Source organism: Phyllostomus hastatus, unplaced genomic scaffold (assembly GCF_019186645.2).
Source record: "Phyllostomus hastatus isolate PE091 unplaced genomic scaffold, TTU_PhHast_1.1 phas_contig_80, whole genome shotgun sequence".
Lineage (NCBI taxonomy): Eukaryota > Metazoa > Chordata > Mammalia > Chiroptera > Phyllostomidae > Phyllostomus > Phyllostomus hastatus.
In genome coordinates this window covers 18,310,595-18,334,965 of record NW_025333960.1, presented here as the reverse complement: position 1 = coordinate 18,334,965, position 24,371 = coordinate 18,310,595, and the positions used below count along the sequence as shown (strand labels likewise).

The window sequence follows — 24,371 nt, the reverse complement described above, 5'->3', positions numbered from 1 at the left end:
AAAGAGAATCAAACTGATGACCCTTTGCTTTGTGGGACAATGACCAACCAACTGAGCCACACTGGCCAGGATGCCAAATTGCTTTCTTAAAAGGTTGTACCATGGTTCGCTTCCACCAGCCTGGCTGATAGTGTCTGTCTTACCATATCCTTCCCAGCACTGTATATTATCATTTAAAGTGGACTGTGGTAGCTAATGTAATTAGTGAAAATGACTTTTCATTATTATTACTTACAGTTTCTTCATTTCCAAAATATAGACCATCATTTCTTATACATGCTAAATAATCGTATTTTCTCTTTTGTGGGGTAGGAGAAGACTCACACACACATTCATGGCCTTGTCTCAGAAGAATGCAGTCACTGGTTTTCTCCGTCTCCCAACCATACATGCATTTATCAAATGTCTATCGAGCCCTTTCAGTAGGCCAGGTCCTATGCTAGACTTCAGGGATAGAATAGGGAGAGGAGGCAGATACAACTGCCACCTAAGGAGTTTATAGTGTAAAGGAAAAGCCTACATGTTTTGAATGTCTGGCTGGGAGTGAGCAAATCTGCCAGCCAAATGGTTTCTACCACACTTGGGAAAGGGAGACTGTGTTTTGGTAAAGAATTTATTTGAATATTCATGAGGAATTAAGTTTTTAAAAACCTTCAGGAAAAACTTTTGATTATCTTGAAATCTAGGAAGGTTAGTGGCTAAGGAAGACAAATCCAAAGAGGAACGAGACACACACAGTTACCCGATACATTACAATGGAAATTGCTTTCTGAATGGCTGTCACCAGGGACAGAGGCATTGTTCTAAGCAAGGGGGAAGGAGGGAGGGAGTAGGGACAAAATAAGAAGACTATGTAAGCAAGGCAGGCCTGGGTTATACATGGAACAACATGAAGTGTTCTGGACAGATGGAGGGAAGCACAAGAGGCAAAGAGGAAGCCAGAGCTTGCAGAGAATGAAAAATATTGAGCACTTAGAGATTTCTATTAGGGTTGTCTCTTCCTTTTCCCTTCTTGGAGACTGAAGTCAGCTGCAAGGCTCCCCACTTCAGCTGTGCTACTGAAGCAACCACCCCATAAGAGAATCACCACAGTAGAAAATATAAAAACTCAAAAGGATGAAAACATTATTACACCATAGCTATCCCTGGCCTGTCCCTTGCTGTCAAAGTGTGAGGACTGTACACAATATGAGGGGTGAACCAAAAATAAAAACAAATGGAATTTATTTATAAAAATTGTGTATTTATTGTTACATGATTAAAAAGTGGTCTCCATTTGATGCAATACACCTATCTGAGATGTTTTTTCTACTGCTCAAAATAGTTTTTGAACTTGTCGATTTTGTTGCCTTTTAGTGCTTCTGCCATTTTTCGTTTCACTTCTTCCACATCAGCAAAATGTTTTCCTTTAAGGACTTTTTTCCTTCAGAAAAGCAAAACGTCACTCAGAGGTGAGATGGGGTAAATAGGGAGGGTGGGGCAAAGGAGTCATATGTTTTTGGTTAAAAACTGCTGAACACTCAGTGCAGTGTGGGCAGGTGCGATTGTAAATCTCTCATTACAAAATGGACAAATAAATGTATTGAGTCTTCAAAAAAATTTCACTGAAGCTGAATGCAGCCTCTCACAACACCAGTTAGTACACTGATACAGATGGGTTCTTATAACGCTCACCTACTGGAGGAAGTTTGTACTACAAGGGGCCTGACTTTCAGAAAATAGTTACATTTTTGGGGGGAGGTCCCACCTTGTACATGTGTATAGTTTCAATCAGAAAATTCACCCTTTTCCCTATTGAGATCAAAATATGGAACTGTATACAAAACATTCATGTATAGTTTAAAAGATGATTATAAAACAAATACCTATGGAATTAACCACCATCAAAGTCGTGAGAAAAAAGGAAATTACTACCAACAGGTAGTATGTTTTTTGTGCCTTTCCCATCCCTTCTCTGTCTCTCTCCCCACTGGAGTATGTACATATTCCTAAAACAATTTAGTTTTGCCTGCTTTTGAACACATTAGAAGTGAACCCACAGAGGATAGATTCTTGTGAATGGATTTCCTGCTTAACATTTTAAGATTCCTTCATTGTGCTGTGTGTAGATATGATTTGTTTTTCAATGCCAAATGGTATTTCATTATATAAATATATCACCATTTATTTATCCATTTCATTGTTGATGAACACTGAATTATATCCAGTTTGAGCCAATTGTGAAGAACAGTGCTAAGACCATTACTGTTTGTACCTCTTGGTGCACCTGTGCAAGGGAGTGGAATGACTGGAACACAGGACATGCACATTTTCTCCTTTACAATGTATTACAAATTACTTGCAAAGTGGTGGCATCAACTGAAGATTTTACCAGCCGAGTATGATTGTTCTTGTTGCTTGAAATCCTTGACATTTACTACTGTCACAGTTCAAATTATTACCAATTTGGTATGTGTATAATGGTAACTCATGGCATTTTTAATGTAATTTCCCTAATTACCAAAGTGGTTAATCATCTTTCCATATATTTATTGGTAACTTGTACTTCCTCTTTCATGAAATGCTTATTGAAGTCTTTGTTCAGTTTTTTCTATTAATGTCTTTTTTTTATTAATTCATAGACATTCTCTATATGTTCTTCATACTAGTCTTTTTTAGTTTTATGTATTATACGTTTTCTAGATTATAGCTTGATTTTTCACTGTCTTTCTGATGCCTTCTAATAATTAGAAGTGGTAATTTTAATGTAGTGAAATATCAGTCTTTTCCTTTATGATAACCACTTTCTTCTCTACTTTTAAGGTACCTACAATATCTAAGGCACTCTAAAAATCTTCTTAAAAGCTCAACCATTTTGCCTTTTACATTAGATCTTCAAGACACCTGATGTTGACTTTTATGTATAGTGTGAAATAGAGGCTCAGTTTCATTTCTTTCACATAGAATATCCAATTTCTGAGCACCACTCATTGAAATGAAAGGTCCCATTGATTTGCAAGTCACTTTTGTTAAGTATAAAACATACATATGTTATGTGAATGTGTTTTTCAACTTTCTACTGTGTCTATACCTGTGCCTACTCCACCCTGTTTTTATTAGTAAAGCTTCATGAGCTTGATATATAATTGAGCAAGTCCTTCCATTTGTTATTGTTCTCACTTCTTTAATACACAAGCATAAGACACTAAGGGGCTTGTATTACTTTGAGTCCACTGTGGTTCACAGACAGGAAAATCCCATTTCATGTACAATACTTCTGTCTTTGATAACAGGTCCAATTTCTCCATTAGGCACAGGACCCATAATACTTTTAGGGGTTCATGAAAATGTTTTAATTAATTTTAAAATAAGAAGAAAACAATGAATTTGGGGTCAAAGAAATTATTTTAAAATATACTAAATATTCATTTTTTAAAATAATAATAAAATATATTATTTACACTTTTTTAGGGAGAAAGGACCACGTACGTAAATTTACCCTGGGTCCAAAAAGTCATAAAGTGGCCCTGCCTGACAGTCTTCTTAAAAATTATCCTATCAGTCACAGGGGCACCATTTAGGTGGCTTGTCCCCATTCTGATCTACAGGCTAGGACACAGGTGGCAAACACAAGGCCCACAGGCCAAATCTGGCCCTCCACCTTGTTTTATCCAGCCTGGCACCTTGTTTGTACCCAGCAGCAGCACCAAGCTCTCGCTTAACTGTTACTGTTAAGGAGTATTTACATTTATACAGTCCTAAAATTATACTTGGCCCTTGAAGGCAACCGTGAGGCTGATGTGGACCCTGGTGAAAATGAGTTTGATATCCCTGGGCTAGGGCATAAAAAAACCTGTCTTTTCCTAATGGTAGATGAGCATATCATTTTTATTTGGAAAAATAGTACACATCAGTAAATTAATAATTGCCCAGATGCTAACTTCAAATTTAAATTAAAAATGGAATTCAAATAAAATTTATTTCCAGGCATTTACCAGGTACTAGGAGGGGGTACAGGAATAAATAAAATAAACACAGAGCTTCTAGTGTATAAGAGGATACAGATGGTTAACAATTACAATTGGCAGGAATGTCACACAAGTATAAGTATGGTTGCAAAACTGAGTTAATCCTTAGTTGCAAAATAGGTGTAGTTAATTTGGGTTTTACAAATGAGGAAACCAAGGCACAGAACAATTGAGGGGCTTATTCCAAGCTGCCGCAAATATATGTCAGGTGCAGTATTTAAACACCAGGACTCTGACTCCAAGCCTCATGCTCTTCACCTTCTGGTCTGCAGCAGTGCTCATCCCATAGCAGGTATGCAATAAATTAGATTGTGACTGACGCAGTGCCACTCCAAATGATGTCATCTTTCTCTCTGAGCAGCTTTTTAGGCTTTTTCATACCTTTCTTTAAGTATGTTTTACATATCATAAAATTTACCAATTTTAAATGTAGAGTCCAATGATTTTCATGACTTTACCAAGTGGTGAAATCATCATCCTAAATCAGTTTTAAAACATTTTCATCTCCCCAATTCGAAGCTTCATGACCATTTCACTTAATTTCCATTCCAACCCCTTGTCCCAGGCAACCACTAATCTACTTCCCGTCTCTATAAACTTGCTTTTTTTTCTGGATATTTCAAAAAACTGAAATCTTGTAATGTAAAGTCTCTTCTGCCTGGTTTATTTCACCAAGCATAAAAACATTTTTGAGGTTCATCCATGATTTAGCATGTGTCAGTAGTTTTTTTCTTACTATTGTTCAGTGGTATTATATGAGCACACCACATTTTTGTCTCTCTGTTCATGAGCTGACTGATGTTTAAGTTGTTTCTAGTTGTCACCCACAATGGATAACTGTTGTGAACATTTGTGCACATATGTCTTCATCTTTCTTGGTTATTTAAAAGGTAGTTGCTGGGTTAATAATTTAACTTTTTAAATTTTGCCAAGAATAGACTCAAAATGAATTAAAGACGTAAATGTTAGGCTCAAAACCATAAAAATCCTAGAAAAGAAAAGGCAGCAAAATCTCGGACATTTCTTGTAGCAATATTTTTCCTGATACATCTCCTCAGGCAAGGAAAACAAAAACAAAAACAAAAGAAAAAAATGGGACTACATCAAACTAAAAAGGTTTTGCATAGCAAAGGAAACCATCAACAAAATGAAAAAACAACCCACTGATTGGAAGAACATATTCACCAATGATACAACTGTTAAGTGGTTAACACCCAAAATAAAGAGCTTAAAAAACTCAACACCAAAAAAACATGAATAATCCAATTAAAAATGGTCAAAGGACCTGAACAGACACTTCTCCAAAGAGGACATACAGATGGCCAATAGACATATGAAAAGATGTTCAACGTCACCAATCATCAGAGAAATGCCAATTAAAACCACAGTGAGGCATCACCTCATACCTGTCAGAATGGCTAACATGAATAAATTAACAAACAAGTGCTGGGAAGGATGTGGAGAAAAGGATCCCTCGTAAACTGTTGGTGGGAATGCAGATTGGTGCAGCCACTGTGGAAAGCAGTATAGAGTTACCTCAAAAAATTAAAAATGAAACTGCCTTATGACCCAGCAATCCCACTTCTGAGAATTTAACCAAAGAAATCTAAAGCACTAATTTGAAAGAATATAATGCACCCCTATGTTCACTGCAGCATTATTTACAATAGCCAAGATTTGGAAGCAGCCCAAGTGCCTTTCAGTAGATGAGTGGATGGACCTAGAAAGCATTATATTAATTGAAATAAGCCAGTTAGAGAAAAGCAAGTACCATATGGTTTCATTCATATGTGGAATCTAATAAACAATATGAATTAAAAAGCAAAATAGAGACAGACTCATAGATAGAGTAGGCTGACAGCTGTTGAGGGTGAGTGTGGGTGGGGGAGCAGAGGAATTGAGCAAAAATGGGGAAAAAAGAAAAATACTCATGGACATGGACAACAGTGTGGTGACTGCCAGGTGGGGAGGAGAGTAAAGAGAGGGGAAGAAGGGTGTAAGGGGGATAAATGGTAATGGATGGACACTTCACTTGGGGTAGTGAACATTCTATACAGTGTACATATATGTGTTGCATAACCATGTACCTGAAACCTGTATAACTTTGTTACCCAGTGTCACCCTAATAAATTCAATACAAAGAAAAAAAAAGATGTTGCTGAGGTTACTGAACATCCATGTGCAAAAAAAATGAAAGTAGGCAAAGATTTTTTTTCATCTATTCTTGAATTCATGTATGGATTAAATGCAATACCTCTGTGTGTGTTATATGCACATAGTGAAGGAAGATAATTGTATAGCCACCTTCAGTCAAAATTAAATATTTTACTAGGATTGTTGGTAAAATCTGAATTACCAATGACATAAATTTGTTGAAAGAAAATATGCAAGGATAAATCGCAAGCCAGCCAGAGTAGCACATCCAGAGCTTGGCAGGTGGAATTTAAGATAAAGCTGTGTAAATAGTCAGTAATCCTCTCTTTAAATAACGATGCAATGTGTGTGTGCTTAGATTTCAGGCTAAGAATTGCTGGTTATAGGCAGTTACACATTGCAGATTAAGAAGGCAGTCTCTTATAGAATGATGAATCTGTCAGCTAAGGAAATGATGCATACTCTAATATTTGCAATGATTTCATAATGTTAACATGAAATTCTTACAGCCTATTACTTTCAACATATGTAGGAAGAAAGAAATTATTGAAAATTTTATAAACATAATTCATTAAGAAGAAAGTTTTAGATAAAAGCTTCTTTTTTAAAAGGCACTTTCTTGCATTAAATTTTCTGGATTGCACCTAAAATTGTTAATAGCTAATTTCGTGGACAAAATGTCACTTTTACCACAACAAGGGATTCATAGGAATATTGGCATAAATCTTGGCCACTGGTGTTCACTGTGAGTCAGTCAGTGACTTGCCTATGTCTCTTCATGGCAACTGATAGAGCCCGTGCTAAAGCCTGTATCTTGGTTTCCTCTATGTCAGAGCAACATTTGTTTTCAAAACATATTTCCTGGTATGCAGTCATGTATTGCTTAATGACAGGGATGTTCTGAGAAGTGTGTCGTTAGGAAATTTTGTTGTGTGAAACTTACAGAGTGCTTTTACATAAACCTAGATGATATAGCTACACCTAAAGCTATATGCTATAGCCTATTGCTCCTAGGCTACAAACCTGAGCAGTGTGTTACTATATTGAATACTGCAGGTGACTATAGCACAGTGGTATTTATGCATACCTAAACATAGAAAAGGTACAGCAAAAATTGAATATGAAAGATAAAAGTGTGCATGTGTGCATACATGCATTGGAAGGGATAGAAGGAAGCTGTGGAGGGAGGTGCTGTTGGAGAGAGCATGGTCATGAGGAGGAGGGAGGGAGGAAAGGAGAGAAGGAAGAGGAGAGAGTAAGGAAGAGCAGAGATCAAAAGAGACCCAAGAAGTAATAAAAAGGAGAGGGGGGGAAGGAGAGAGAGAGGGGGCAAGAGTAGGGAGTAGGGGACAAGTGTATGAATGTGTGTGTGTGAGCTGTGTTCAGGGGACGGTGGAAGGCAGGTAGGTAAATAGCATTCTGAGCTTCCTCCTCTATTCAAACTACCCAGAGCTAGAAGCAAATTCAACATTGTAGTTAGGGCCAGCCTTTTCATCAAACATTGCAAACAAACATTTTGCTTATAATCCATTATTTATGGGCCCACTGCCATACATGCAGTCCATGATTGACCGGAATGTCATATGACTGTATATGACTACAATGAAAATGCATCACTGCCTTATTTTGAATTACTACTTATTAATATTTTAATACATTTTCATGTGCAACTAGTCATTTATATACCAATCTTTCCTTCTTAGGAAATGTAACATGCTTTATTGTTCTTTTATCCCTTCTATGTGTGGTTTTTAAATCATCAGAGCCATCAGTCAATTACTGAAACCCTGCCTTATAGCATTTAATAAGGATCTTAGAACATAATATACACTTGATAAATTTTTGCTTGAATTAAGTAAATATTCATTTTTTATGTTGCAGTTTTAAAATTCCATTTCACCAGCCCCAAGGTCTAACAGCAGAAACTATGCCACAAAATCAATCAAATTACCTAAATAATATTCTAGGAGAGACATGTAGGTTTAAGATATTGTAATGAAGGCCAGTCTTTCAATTTCAAAAGACAAATGCCAACTTACTTCTTTCTTGAATACCTAGTGACATGATATTCTCTCATTTATTCTAAAGAGAAATGCTGTCTTTTCTTTCTTTCTTTTTTTTTTTTAAATCACAACCTCTATATAAATCTCTTGGACAGATGAAAATTAGACTTTTTAAATCCAGAATGAAGTGGACTTAGCTGAGTGTGGACACACTGAAAGAAGTGTCCCATATAAAGTCTGCCTTATATCATTGCTGTTGTTAACATATTTTAATAATCATTATTTCTATCTTGAAAATAAATAGAAATAATTTACTAGCTCATAGGAATTTCACATAAATCTGAAAGAGGAATGCTGAGTTGAAATAAATGAACACAGCCTTCTTTTCAATTTGAGTGGTTGATGGGACACTGGCAAAGCACATATACTATGAAGTTTGCATATCAGATGAGTAAAATTGTACTTTACAAGATAAAAATAAACTAAAATAAATTCACAAATTCTTTTAAAATACTTTCCTTCTTGCCTAAGACATAACCTAGACTGCTTCTGAATAATTTTCTCAAATACTATCTGCAGTGATCTTTTTGGTATTGCCCTCCAGCCTTGGAGCTACCTGGAAACATTAATTCTCACCTGGAGCCTTGTTCTGACCCCAGGGCCTGGGCTAGTTCTGTCTTTGTTTACTGAAGGAATTTTCAGAAGCCTTAGACCAGTAACTTACTTGCTCAGTATCAGTTTTTCCACTCTGCTGATCCTGCTCTGGTATTGTAATCTCATTTCAGGCACTAAAATTTTATCTGGTCATTTGTATCTTAGCTCCTCTCCTGAACCACTAGAAACTAGAACCTGAATTTTTCTGTGATCCTCAGTCCTACCCTGGGACCTTACTTTGAATCCCAGTTGGAACAATACTACCTATAATGTTCTGTGGGCTTAGAGCCCTATGCTGGAACTCAAGTCTTCATGAGTATGTCCCCAATACACACCACCTGACAGCTATGAGACAGACTTTCCTCATGTCTGGATTTCTACTTACTGCCTCCTGTCGGACTTCTCTAGAAATGGGCCCTATGCTTGAGCTCATTTCCCTATCAACTATCAGTTCCTTTCTCCATCCCTGTCTTAGCACTGGAAGGACCTGGGGTTCTGGTAACCCACAGACTGGCCAATCTCAATCTCAATACTAATTCTAACAGTAACTAAAGAAATTTATTTCTGTTTAAAAATATTTCTATTCAAACCAGCTGACAGTAAGTTTTAAATGCCTCATTAAATATACATCTACTGCTTAAAATTCTCCCCCACCCCTAAAATACCCCATTACCTGTCTGAATGAATCCTGATTTGTATCCATTAGCTGTGCCATTTTCTGGGGTCACAGTTGATGACACTGAAGAGTTTGGTTTAATAGAGTGGCAAGTAGCAGAGGATTGTCGGCTTCTACACTCTGTAAAAGAGTACGAGTCACATTATGTGAGAAGACCAAAAAGTCTGTTAAAACAGGTGATGGAGACACAATCTACAAACTCTAAAATAAGTTGCTCCTCCTTAAATGACAACCATTTTCCTTATTTAAGGCTGCCCTTACTTTAATCCCAATTCCAAGAGAATGTTTAACATGGTGAGCACAGTTTGTCTTCATAGGGCCAGATGTCATGTTTAGAAGGCAAAGAAATGGTTACAAAGAATAATCAGGCTTTTTTCCCCACAGACTAGTTCCCAGGGGAAAAATTACTCATAACCAATATGGTCATATTAGTTTTATGGGTAAGACTGAGGTTAAACTATCAATAATTTATAAAAATCTAATAAAGTTTCAAATCCCAATTAATCTGCTATCAAGACTGATTTAAGTGTGGAACAGTAACCTAGAGTCCATCTAAACTACCTTCAAACTTCTTATCTCAACCTTAATTTATGCTCAAAGTGGAAGCAAAGAAAAAATTAGAAATGCCCAAATTATTATTCTTAGTTCTTATTAGAGGAAATAGGTAGTCAATATTCAAGTTGTTTACACAAAGCTTCATTTCAATTAAGCTAATATAGGTCTTTGATATATTTTAATAATACCTTGTTAATAATACTGGTTCAGGTAGATAGCAGATACTATGTCAATGTGTGGGGCTGTAACTTCCAACCAAATTATACTGTATGTTATACCATACTAGTCTTAAAGGTAGCATGTGAAACAGAGATATAAATGGTTGTAAGTGATCAGGTTATAGAGGTTCCTTTTCAGAGTTTCCAAGTTTATCCGATATATGCAAGGGTTGGAGGCAGTTTTCTATCACCTTCTATGCTATGACCTTCCTTGCAGAGCTATTGTATTTGGCCTAAGAGAATATTTCCACATTACGTGTATATATGCATATTTGTAAATTGATGTCATATGTCTGTATATATGTGTACATAGACCTATATATACAATTCCAATTCCAAAATTGTAATTGCTATGAATGTGAGGCTTCAGAAGTCACCCAGGATCATCATATCAGAAACTATTTCCCAGATATTCTTTCCCAGAAAGATGAACTGTTGTTGAGCACTCAATGACAGTTCAAAATATTCAGAAGTTAAAAATATTTTATGCAACCAAAACAAAAGCTTAAAAAGGCAGTTAAGAGGCAGGGAGGCAATACTTATCCTATTTTTGCTCTTTTATTAGGATTCATGACATTTAAAACAATTTTTCTAGAGGAAAATTCTTTAGACTTTATCAGAATACAGTTATTTAAAATACACTATGCTTATGATTCACTGGTGGTACGCTTTAAGTTCTGATGACACCTGGTTTGGAACATAGAGCCATTTCCAGAGGAGTTACGTAATGTCATATTTCAAATGCAACCAAGAGTAATCACAGTGAAAGACTCAGAGGCAAATCTGCAGTTGTAATTTGGATTTAGTATGCTATTTTTTCATGGTCAGGTCAAAATATTGCCCAGAAAACAAATAGAAACATTAAAGACAATTATTATATTGTCTTTAAAATAGTAATATGAATAACAGAAAACTCTCAGCATCTAAGAAACTTCTCAAAAGTATAAGGATTAGATATTCCACTGCATTAGAATAATGAATAGAACTTGTGTGAAATTCTATCAAACACATGAAGATGTGAAGTTTCAACTGGATTAATTTCTATAAATAAGTTAGTTAAGTTCTTCCTAACCAAAAAGAAATAAAACTTCATCAACTAAACAGTGCATTTTCCCAGGTATTATGAAGAGAGCATTATTTATTCTAAAGTATGCTTAGTTCTAATTAAAACAGGAAAATATGAATACTTGAAAATTCCCAAAGAAACCTATTAAATAAATTAGAAAAAACATGTAATCGGGAAACTGACACTTTGAGGATCTTTCCAAATGACAGAAGAAGTAGAGTCATTTTTTTCTTCCAAGAGCTATACTCCACCTTCCCATGAGACAGATGTACAAAGATATGCACCTTCCTAAACTTGAATAGGCTCTATTAAAAGATCAAAATCATGTCAAATAACCTGCCAGAGGACTTTGGATTTTTGGATCGCATTCTTAACTTGGGATAGTTATCTGTATCACCCCTGAATGCTGAACCCTACATGGGTCACTTGTCATTACGGTAGCATCCTCATTCCCTTCCCCTGCTTTTCCCTCCCAGAAGTTGCTGCTACCTTTCCAGCAGATAAGAGGTCCCTTTGACAGTACACCCTGGGCGCTTCTGACTAGGTAGTACTTTAAGTGCTTCTGCTTCTTTGGCTGGGTGGTGAGCTTCAAGTTAATATGGTTGGAAAATTCCGTGAAATACCGAAATCCTCTTTCTCCACAGCCGATACAGTTTCCAGAAAACCCTGAAAGGAGGAAAACCAAAGTTACTGGTGTCCTTGTACATTAATACAATACCTATACATATAAGAAGAACAGAAGATATCAACAGTCTTTGACTCAATGACTTCCTAATTTCAAGAAAAAAATTCAAAGGAAAAAAAACAAGTATAATATTTTAGCAGAGTACTTTGTAACAGTTAAAGACTAACAATAATTTAAAGAATGTTTAATGCTCTAAAAAGATAATGGCTTGGGAAACAGAGTAGATAATATCATGTGATAGAATTTATATAATTGACTTCTGGTCAAGAGAGAGGCATTGGTAAACACAGCTTACATCCTTTCATAACCACAGCAAAAATTACAACTAGACTACAAAACAAATATCACCCAGATCATCAGAAAACCAAACTGGAAGTCCAACAACCAAGGAATTAAAGAAGTCACATTCATCCAGATGGGTAGGAGGGGTGGAGATGCAGAACAGGTGGTCCCACACTCATGTGTGGGTGTATAAAAATCATCAGGAATACCTTGGGTGCAAGATATCCAAGCCCCACACCAGCCAACACAGCCCAGGGTTCCAGCACCAGGAAGGTAAGTCCTCATAATTTCTGGCTATAAAAACCAGTGTAGGTTGGAGTGGTAGAAGAAACTGTGGGATTCCCAGGAGTCTCCTTCTAAAGGGCCCACAACAGACTTAGACTTACAAAGACTCACTGCCTCAGGGCTTCAGCGCAATGGCAACAGCTGGAAGGGCACCAGTGGCATATGGGGAGAAATTGAAGTGACTGCCATCAGGGCAAGTACAGGAGACTGCTTTCTCCTGGACAAAACACCAGATGCCAGACAGTGGCACTGTCCCCTTTCTGAGCCCTCCCCCACAGAAAGCCACAGAGCAGCAGCAGAGTGCCTGGCCCTGGAGATTACCTAAGGCCCTGCTCCATCCAACTAACTAGGGTACTTTTCTACAAGAGGTCATGGTACTAACACAGGGAGTCAAAGAAGCTCTACCTAATACACAGAAACAAACACAGGGAGGCTGTCAAAAGGAAGAGACAATGAAATATGGCCCAAATGAAAGAATAGAACAAAACTCCACAAAAAATAACTAAATGAAATGGAGAAGCCCTGGCTGGTATAGCTCAGTCAATGAAATGGAGATAAGCAATCTATCAGATGCAGAGTTCAAAACACTGGTGATCAGGATGCTGAAGGAACTCACTGGTACTTCAACAGCATAGAAAAAACCCAGGCAGAAGTGAAGGCTACACTAAGTGAAATAAAGAAAAATTTACAGGGAACCAACGGTGGAGGGAATGAAGCCAAGAATCAAAAATGGTTTGGAACATGAGGAAGAAAGAAACATTCAATGAGAACAGGAAGAAAAAAGAATCCAAAAAAGTGAGGAGAGGCTAAGGAGCCTCTGGGACATCTTCCAACACACAAACATGTGAATCATAGGGGTGCCAGATGGAGAGGAGAAAGAGCAAGGAATTTAAATTTATTTGAAAAAATAAAGAAAACTTCCCTAATTTGATGAAAGAAATTGACACACAAGTCTGGGAAGTACAGAGAGTCCCAATTAAGATGTATCCAAAGAGGACCACACCAAGACACATCACAATTAAAATATCAAAGGTTAAAGATAAAGAGCAGGTCCTGCCTGGTACAGCTCAGTGAATTGTGTGTGGGCCTGCGAACCAAAGGGTCACCAGTTTTTGATTCCCTGAGAATCAGACAACTACTAACTGGAAATAAATTCACTGATGATGTGAAACATTCCTTTTAAACCCCCAAATGAACCTACTACATAATTAACAAATATAGATAAGGAGAGAAAAGAAAGCCACCAAGATTAAACACTGAATATGTTACAATGTTCCAATCTCAGAATACTGACAATCAATTCAGAGTACTTAATTATGGCAGTCCAATTTATTATTATTTATTCAACAACAACTTATTGACCACCTTCCTACATTCCAGGTATTGTGCTAAACACTGGAATAACAGTAGTGAACAAGAGATAGTGATAACCTGTGATCAGTCCTATAAAATTAGTAATTCTATGAATTAGTTCATTACTATTACTATATACAAATATAAACATCAATATAATTTTGGTGAGTTAATCAGAGGTGGATTGCATTGGAGAGCATTGGTTATTTGTCTAATACCTTTGAGCTGTAAGCCAAAAAAACAATTGTGTAAAGCCATCAGTCCATCCATCCATCCATCCAACAAATAATTGTTTACTCTATGTGCTAGGCACTGTTTCAGGGACCAGGTTTTTCTAGCTACCTGTGTGTAACTTACATTGAGGTGTGGCTATTCATGCCCTGATGGAATATTGACTGACTTATGAGGCAGATGTAGTATACTCAAAAGACAGTAAACAGCTATAAAAACCATACAGTCAAAATAATTAAAAACAGTGTCAAAAAATGAAGCTTATTTGATATGCCCAAGTGGTTTATTAAAGATTAGTGTGAGGTGTTATTATTTTTTTTAAAGATTTTATCCATTTATTTTTAGAGAGGGAAGGGAGGGAGAAAGAGAGAGAGAACCATCAATGTGCGGGTGCTGGGGGCCATGGCCTGCAACCCAGGCATGTACCCTAACTGGGAATCGAACCTGTGACACTTTGGTTCGCAGCCTCAGTTGAGGTGTTATTTTTTTATCCTTTCCTCTGCTTACTGTCTAAGGTGAAAAGCAAGACCAGGATTTCCATTCAAGATGGTTGTATAGGCAGACATTGGCTCACCTCTTTGCACAAAAACATCAAAATTACAACTAAAATATAAAACAACCATCACTCAGAATTGACAGAAATCTAGGTGAGTGGACATCTGACAACTACAGAATTAAAGAAACCACGTCCATCCAGACTGGTAGGAAGGACACAGACACGGAACAGGCTGGTCCCACATTCACATGTGGTGGATAAAAATCTGGGAGAGGTATTTCGGGAGCAAGGAGTCCCAGACCCACAACAGACTCCCCAACCCAGGGTTCCAGTGCCAGGAAGATAAGCCCCCACAACCTTTGGCTGCAAAAACCATTGGGGATTGAGTCAGTAGAAGAAACTTCTGGAGCCTGAAGCAGTTCCTCATAAGAGACCACACACTGACTCACCTACTCAGATTCACTCACTCTGAGCTCCAGCACAAGGGTACCAGCTGGAAAGACACAGGGAGAAACTGAAGTGGCTGGCATCAAGGTGAGCAGAGGCCATGATCCCTTTTTAAACCCTCCCCTAACAAAGCTGGGAAGCTGATGCCATACCTGAGACTCCATCAACCTGGCTAACACTGTTTGACCCACCTTGGAGATCCCCAGAGCCTCTGCCCTACCCAGCTTGCTTTGCCATATGAATGGCTGCTCTTGGCTCATGCTATACAACTTCCTAAATCCTCTCCAACAAGCAACAGCTGGCCTCAGTGAGCCCCAGACCCGGCACTAGCAGCAACCAGCTTAGGTTCACAGCTTGGCTTCACCAGGAAATCTCCAAGCCCAGCACAAATAGCAGCCTTCTCAGATTGCTTTATAGTTCAGGCAAGATAGCCCTGGGAAAAACACAGGTGGGGGTTGACCTTGGCTTGCACCACCCAGTAAACCCCAGGGCCAGTGGGACCAGTGAACAGCTATGGACCAGGCAGGACCACCACCACTCTGCCCCTTCATGGTTGATACTTGAACAGAAAGTGGAGATTGGTGGTAAGTGGTCACAGCTAATCCCTGCAGCTGACTGCTCTGGTTAAATCCTGCACATTGATCTGCCAATAACAACTGAGGTTCAATTACAAAAGGAGGGTGTACGGAGTGCACACAAAGGGCACACCTCAGTTACCCATTTTAGGTGATAGGGGAGGCTGTGCCACTGGACCCTACAGGATACCTGCTACATTTAGGCCACACTACCAAGACAGGGAGTCAAAGCAGCTCTACCTAATATATAGAAAGAAACACAGGGAGGTTGTCAAAATGAGGAGACAAAGAAACATGGCCCAAATGGAAGTCAGGTCAAAACTCCAGAAAAAGAGCTAAATGAAATGGAGATAAATTATCTGTCAGATGTATAGTTCAAAACACTGTTTATAAGGATGCTCAAGGAACTTAATGAGGACCTTAAGGGCATGAAAAAGACCCAGTCAGAAATGAAGGATACACTAATTGAAATAAAGAACAATTTACAGGGAAACAACAGTAGAAAGGATGAATTGTAGAGTCAATGATTTGGAACACAAGGAAGCAAAAAACAACCAATCAGAACAAGAAGAAAAGAAAATCCAAAAAATGAGGATAGAATAAGCAGCCTCTGGGACAACTTCAAGGGATCCAACTTTCGCATCATAGGGGTGCCAGAAGGAGAAGAGAAAGAGGAAGAAACAGAAACCTGTTTGAAAAAATAATGAAAGAAAATTTCCCTAATTTGATGAAGAAAATAAACATGCAAGTCCAGAAAACACAGAGAGTCCCAAAGAAGATGGATGCAAAGAGGCCCACTCCAAGACACATCATAATTAAAATGCCAAAGGTTAAAGATTAAGAGAGAATCTTAAAAGCAGCAAGAGAAAAGTTCCTACCTCAAAGTTTCCATAAGACTGTCAGCTGATTTCTGAAGAGAAACTTTGCAGGTTAGAAGTTATTGGTAAGAAATATTCAGTCATGAAAAGCAGGAACTTATAGTCAAGATTGCTCTACCCAGCAAAGCTATATTTAGAATCAAAGGGCAGATAAAGAGCTTCTCAGATAAGAAAAAACTAAGGATTTCATCATCACTAACCCATTATTATATGAAATGTTAAAGGAACTTATTTAAGAAAAAGTAGAAGATCAAAATTATGAACTTTAAATAAAATGGCGAAAAGTACATATTCAACAATTGAATCTAAAAAAACAAACTAGGCAAACAAGAAGAACAGAGACAGAATTTTGAATACAGAGGGTGTATTGATGGTTACCAGATGGGAGAGGGGTGTGGGGGAATGGATGAAGAGGTGAGGGGATTAAGAAGTACAAATAGGTAGTTACAGAACAGCCATGGAGATGTAAAGTACAGTACAGGGGGAATTCTAGTCAACATGGTGGTGTAGGCAGACATCGCTCACCCCGTCGCAGGACCACAACAAAATCACAACCAAAATATAGAAAAACCATTGCTCAGAACTGACAGAAATCAAGTTGAATGGAAGTCTGACAATTATGGAAATAAAGAAACCGCATCCATCCACATTAGTAGGAGGGGCACAGACATGGAATGGGCTGGTCCCTCACCCACATGTGGTGGATAAAAATTCAGGAGGGATTTCTCAGGAGTGAGGAGTCCCAGCTCCACACCTAACCCCCAGCCCATGGTTCCAACCTATCAGAACAACAAGAAGAAAAGAAAATCTGAAAAAACAAGGATAGTGTATACAGCCTGTGGGGCAATTTTAGGCAATCCAACATTCACTTCATAGGGATGTCAGAAGAAGAGAAAGAGCAAGAAATTGGAAATCTATTTGAAAAAAAATGAAAGAAAACTTCTCCAATTTGGTCAAGGAACCAGACATGCAAGTCTAAGAAGCACAGACAGTCCCAAACAAGATGGATGCAAAGAGGCCCACCCTAAGTCGCATCATAATTAAAATACCAAAGGTTAAAAACAAGGAGATGGGAGGGGGTTATGGGAGACTGGGTGAGAGGTGAGGGGATTAAGTAGTACAAATAGGTAGTTACAGAATAGTCAAGGGGAAGTAAAGTACAGTATAGGAAAGTAGGTAGCAAAAGAACTTACTCGTGTGAGCTCTGGATGTGAACCAGAGTGGGGAGATTGCCTGAGGGAGTGGGAGGTGAGGAGCAAAGGAGGAAAATCAGGACAAATGTAATAGCATAATTAATATAATTGAAAATAAAGTAAAAATCTGGTTCAAATCCAAAAAATAATAATAAAAATAAAAAATCCTTAGACACAGACAACAGTATGGCAATTGCAAGAGGGAAAGGTGAGTGGGGGAAGATAAAAGAGGGTAAAGGGGGAATAAATGGTGATAAAAGGAGATGATTTTGTATGGTGAACATACAACACAATATACGGATGATATATCACAGCACTGTCCATTTGAAACCTATATAATTTTATTAACAAATGTCACCCCAGTAAATTCAATTAGAATGAAAAAAATAAAAATAAAAGACAATGTAACAGAAAACACCCATTCAGAATAGGAAAATAAAGGAATCAAATAAATAAGGATAGTTTAAGGGACCTCTGAAATATCAAGGATAACATTTGTATCATAGGTGTACCAAAAGGAGAGGAGAGAAACGCAAGGGATTAAGAAGCAATTTGAAGAAATAATGACTGAAAACTTCCCTAACCTGGTGAAGGAAAAAAACACACAAACTCAGGAAGCACAGATATCAAAGCAACTCAAGTGCCTAGCATTGGATGATTGGACAAAGAAGATATGGTACATATGTACAATGGGATATTACTTGGCCATAAATATGAATGAAATCTTACCATCTGTGACAAAAGGGATGAGTATAGAGGGTATTATGCTAAGTGAGATAAGTCAGATGTAGGACAAAAACCATATAATTTCACTTATGTGTGGAATCTAAAGAACAAAATAAAAGAACAAACAAAACAGAAACAGACTCATAGACACAGAGAACAAACTGAGGGTGCCAGATGGGAGGAGGGTGGGGAGCTGGGTAAAAAGGTGAAGGAATTATGTAGTACAATTTGGTAGTTACAAAATAGTCACGGGATGTAAAGTACAGCATGTCAAAAAGTAAAACAACTCTGAGATAAAGATATACATTATTTTATACCGTATATACAAATATATATTCCTAGTTCACCCTAGTTTTAGGTGAACTAATGCTAAATATAAAATGAAAATCACATAAACTGAGTGAAGTTATAAATAATGAATGGTATAGAAAAACTACAAATAACTTAAAAAGTAGATAACCCACAGGTGAATAATTGAGAGGTGACACTTTGACATAATCCAGATCAATGATTCTATAGAAAGTGAATCCTACCTGGTTTTACAACATATTATTTTTTGATAAATTGCATGCTGTCCTTTAATGCTTGGCTTAAAAAAAAGCTCTCTTTATTAAAGCAAATATTTTGAGAATAAATAAAAAATAAAAAACTAACTTTTAAGAAGTGACTAAAAGAAAAAGTGTGTCATACTGGCGCTAAACTATAGAATATTCCTCAACTAATTCTGCAACTTTAAAACAGTTCTATGATACTTAAAATCAACTTGTATTTTAACTCCTTTATCTCAGAAGGAATTTTGGGTGAAATACTCACCTAAAAGTGCATTTTTTCCATGATCATCTGGTAGAAATCGCTTGTCTACAGCACACACTAGGATGTGTTCAGGGAGATTGGGAGACTTTGCCCCCACCAGAAGGAATCCTGCTGGGATGTCAATTTGTTCCATACAGAGAGATACCAAACGCAAATCCTTTCCTGCTTGACAAAAACCTAAAAACCGGGGAAAAGGACACAGAAATGTTTAGGGAGATTAATATGCTTTATAACCCATTTGAAGGGTAGATTTACCTGTGGGAATCACTATTAAGGACTAAGTTTAAAGTCCATATACCCCAACTAGAAGACAAATCTACCATATGTGCCCCTCTGAGCAGAGGTGAAAGGACACTAAAAGGAGGTATTCTGATTTGTGCAGCCAATATTTAAAAGTCTTATATTTTCTGTCCACAAGTGAGGCCATAATAATAAATATACAGCAAACTTTGAAAAAAGTATGTAATTTTTATATGCATATAACATAGTATTTTAACTTGCAATGTGAATTCATATCTATAAACAGGAATGATCAAAGAACAGAGATGCTTTCCACTTCACATAGGAAGTTTCTGAAACTCGGAGTTTGGTGACTCATAGATGAATGGGCCAGAGCTAGAACTCCAAACTGTTAGGTTATTTTCACTGGTTATTACATGAAATGACAAGATATGACAAAAGTCTTATATAATTGCTTTGAGTATAATAACATTATAGTAATTCATTAGTTCATTATTTATTAAAAATCATTTACAACAGATGCTGTCCCAGGCCTGGGGATACAGATATCTTCCTCTGAAAACTCATATTGTAGGTAACTGGAAGAATGTATAAGGAACTGAAAATCACAACATAATATTACAGAGGACTACTATTTTTTGCTACAAATTGTGGATCTCCACATCTTAGGGGAGATAATGTTCCCTGCATTCTAATCATGTGATTCTCCTGGACAGTTGTGAAATTCCTGACCTAACCTGGGCCACTGTAATGACCCCCTTTCCAGCCATAGTTGGTCAGTCCAGGCATGGGCACCTGACATAAACCAGGCCAATCAAAGCCTTTTCCTTAAGAATTCTGATAGAACCAGAGGGAGCATGGCTTGGTTGGCTCTGTGGCAGCTCTGTTCCTTGGCCTGTGGAAGAAGTCTGTCAGCAGAGACAGGAGGGGTGACAGGAATGTTTCAGTAGTTTGGATCTGTGAAGCCCGGCTATGTCTGCCTTTCCCATTGTTTGGTCAAGACATCTTTTGCTTTGGAATTTTTCCAATAACTTCTTCATTCTACCTAAGCTAGTGTGAGGTGAGTTTCTGTCCTTGCAACCAAATAAGGCTAAATAAAGGTACAAAAGGTGCTCTTTGAGGGAGTTATGGGAGAGGGAGGATGGAAACCTAACTGTACATACAATCTGGAGGTGAACATTATCATCATTGCCCAATAGAAAGTAGAGAAGAACCATGCTAGATTTTTCCAGCATCGATTCATATTATGATGATAATCAAATGCCAAAGAACAATTGGATGCCATCAGTTAGTACATAAGAAATGAAAAGAAAACAACATCCAAACTTTGTATAAAGCTGTGGTGCATACAAAGCTACTCTATAGTCTGGATCACCAAATGCGGAAGCAGACATAACAAAATTGAAAAAGTCAACAGAAGAAAGGCTAAAGTGATAAGGACAATGGAGTTGAACTATTTCAAGCTTGTAAAAACCCTTTTAATATTAAAAAAACCTCAACTTTAACTTTTAGGGTTTGTGAATTGAGAAATATAATATCAAAATGTTTTTGTGAATTCTTTAACAATTTGAAATGAATTTGTATTTTATTACAATATCATCCAAATTTATTTGGAAAATAGTCATTTATATATGTCATGTTATTTATTCAGTTTCCAAACATTTTTTGGAGACTATGGATACATAAACCCCTTGATAAAAACTCTTGCTGCCCCACCTTCATTAAACAACAGACTCACAGTTTGTTTTGCCTTTTGGAAGTTGGATATTGATGATGATGATTATGATGATGATGATGATGATGATGATGATGATGATGAGATAATAATGGCAGCTATTGATGGCAGCTAAATTTTATGGAGCACTTAACAAAAATCATGTACAGAGCTAAACACTGTTTAGATTATGTTATTTAATTCTCTCAACCACTCTGGGTAGGTACTACTATCTCCTTTTTGTAGGTAGAGAAATTAAAGTTCAAAAAGTTTAGGAAACTAGCCCAAGGCTACATAATGAGTTTAATGATGTTAAGAATGGGAAGTTTACTGTATGGAAATGGACAAAAAGCATATTATTCAACTTAGCAAAAAAAATATCTAAGAATAATTATAATCTAAAGGAGTGAACACAAACTTTCCCAGGAAAGTTCTAAAATACTAAATTCAGAAGGCATTTTAAAGTCCTAAAAAGAGGGACTTCTGGCCAAGATGGAGGCATAGCTAGACACACTGCGCCTCTTCACACAACCAAGATAGGGACAACAATAATTTAGAAATAGAATAACAACCAGAACTGACAGAAAATTGAGCTGTATGGAAGTTGGACAACCAGGAAGTTAAAATAGACCCATTTATCCAGACAGGTAGGAGGGACAGAGTTGGGCAGCTTGGTGTGGGTCTCAGGGCAGAGAGCAGAGAGCATTGGGACTGGGTGCATAAGGCATCTGGGGCACTCAAGACTGCAGCGAGTGGACCCTGAGCGCACAAGTGGCAGCTGGCAGACCCCAGTTGAGGGATGGCAAACAGCAGACCCAGCAAGGCGGGAATTGTGAAACAAGGCATTGCGCAAAACCCAGGATCACAGCGCTGGGAAATAGAGCCTTGGGGCACTGACTGAAAACACGTATCGGGGTATAGATGCAGGGAGACTCCCAGCCTCACCTGGGAGGTCCTTGGAAAGTCCCATGGAGTGCACAAGCTCACCCACATGGGAACTGGCACCAGAGGGTCCTAGATTGCTCCAGGGAAGTGGTGGAAGAGACTGAGGTCCAACGGAGAGCAGAGCAAGTGCCACTGTTCCCTCTTGGGCCCCGCCCCCACATACAACGTCACAACCCAGCGACTGGAGTTCCCCATCCTGGTGAGCACCTAAGGCTCTGCCCCTCATAAGTAACAGGCACAACCAGGCCAAAGGAAAAAAAAAAGAAGATGGCTCAAACAGAATTGAAAGCTGTACAATTAAGCGGTAATTTTAAGCGACTGAGAGATAGCCAATCTACCAGATGCACAGTTCAAAGCACTGGTGATCAGGATGCTCACAGAATTGGTTGATTTTGGGCACAAATTAGATGAAAAAATGAAGGTTACAATAAGTGAAATGAAGAAAAATGCACAGGGAACCAGTAGTGATGGAATGAAAGCTGGGTCTCACATCAATGGAGTGGACCAGAAGGGAAAAAAAAACATACAATTAGGAAATAAGGAAGAAATAAGAATTTTAAAAAATGAGGAGAGGCTTAGGAACCTCCAGCACGTCCTTAAATGATCCAACATCCAAATTATAGAGGTACCAGAAGGAGAAAAAGAAGAGCAACAAGTGGAAAACTTATTTGAACAAATAATAAAGGAGAACTTCCCCAATCTGGCAAAGGAAATAGACTTTCAGGAAGTCCAGGAAGCTCAGAGAGTCCCAAAGAAGTTGGACACAAGAAGAAACACACCAAGGCACATCATAATTACATCAGCCAAGGTAAAAATGAAGGAGAGAATCCTAGAAGCAGCAAGAGATAAGGAGACAGTTACCTACAAAGGAGTTCCCATCAGACTGTCAGCTGATTTCTCAAAAGAGACCTTACAGGCAAGAAGGGGCTGGAAAGAAGTATTCCAAGTCATGAAAGACAAGGACCTATATCCCAGATTGCTCTGTCTAGCAAAGCTTTCATTTAGAATGGAAGGACACATAAAGTGCTTCTCAAATAAGGTCAAGTTAAAGGAGTTCATCATCACTAAGCCCTTATTTTATGAAACGTTAAAGGGACTTATCTAAGAAAAAGAAGATAAAAAAACAAGTATAATAAAATGACAACAAACTCACAATTATTAACAACCACACCTAAAACAAAAACAAAAAGAAACTAAGCAAACAACTAGAACAGGAACAGAACCACAGAAATGGAGATCACATGGAGGGTTAGCAACAGGGGAGTGGGAGGAGAGAGGGGGAAAAGGTGCAGAGAATAAGTAGCATAGATGGTAGGCAGAAAATAGACAGGGGGAGGGCAAGAATAGTATGGCAAAAATAGAAGCTAAAGAACTTATGAGGGGGGCTCTAAGATGGCATCATAGTAGGAAGGAGCAGATTCAGCTTCCCTCTGCACAGGGGAGAAAATCCTGGCCGATCTACGGAGTAGAGGAGCAAGCAACCGACATACTTCAGCATATGTGAAAATAGGGGACCAAGGATTGTAGCGGAACCACAAAACTGGACCCTAAGAGGAGTGCTGCAGCACGGTAGGGTCCCAGGGAGCAGCGTGTGGTCCAGGGGCTGCAGCCTCAGCTCCAGCGCCCGCTGCTGGGTTTGCCACAGAATCCTTGGGAGAGAGCCAGGACAACTGCTCCCTCCCCAGCCAAACAAGGTCTGAGTGGCACTGGGAGGAACTCAGTTGCTAGCAAACACACTAGGGCTATGAGCACCCTTGGAGGCTGTGGACACCAGAGGGGTTGGGTGGTGCAGGGGGCCCTGATCCCCACAGTCACCGGTCTGGCTGGAGAACTGGGCTGCGGGAGAAGCCAGGCCATTGTGTGGAAGGGCAGGCTTGAATAGGAGGAATTTCTCAAGAGGAAGGAGTGAAAAGAGAGACACTGGGGAATTCTCCTAAAGTGATCAATTGCTCCGGCCTCCCTGCCACCCAGCCACCCACCCCCAGGTTGCATGGAAGGTGTGCTTCTGTGGAGGACCCTGCACACCCCCATAGCACTGGGAAGGGTGAGGCAGTCTGGCCAAGGGAGCGAGGGCGCTCGAGGGAGAGCATCCCTGTACCCTAGTCCACAGCAGTAACTCTGGGGAAAGGTCAGATTCCCAAACCCAGGATGCAGGGCTGAGGATCTAGGATAGCT

The 24,371-nt window shown here is 38.5% G+C and overlaps 1 protein-coding gene across 3 annotated transcripts in view; it reads right to left on the bottom strand.

Annotated features, from left to right (window-relative positions):
• Window positions 1–24,371, bottom strand: part of GREB1L (GREB1 like retinoic acid receptor coactivator) — a 273,756-nt gene that overhangs the window by 92,058 nt on the left and 157,327 nt on the right. For all 3 annotated transcript variants that reach the window (XM_045849981.1, XM_045849984.1, XM_045849982.1), the window contains 3 exons: window positions 19,298–19,474; window positions 11,823–11,999; window positions 9,492–9,614 (listed from right to left, as the gene is read on the bottom strand). In XM_045849981.1, the coding sequence (XP_045705937.1) occupies window positions 9,492–9,614; window positions 11,823–11,999; window positions 19,298–19,474 (477 nt within the window). The remainder of the gene's footprint in view (window positions 1–9,491; window positions 9,615–11,822; window positions 12,000–19,297; window positions 19,475–24,371) is intronic.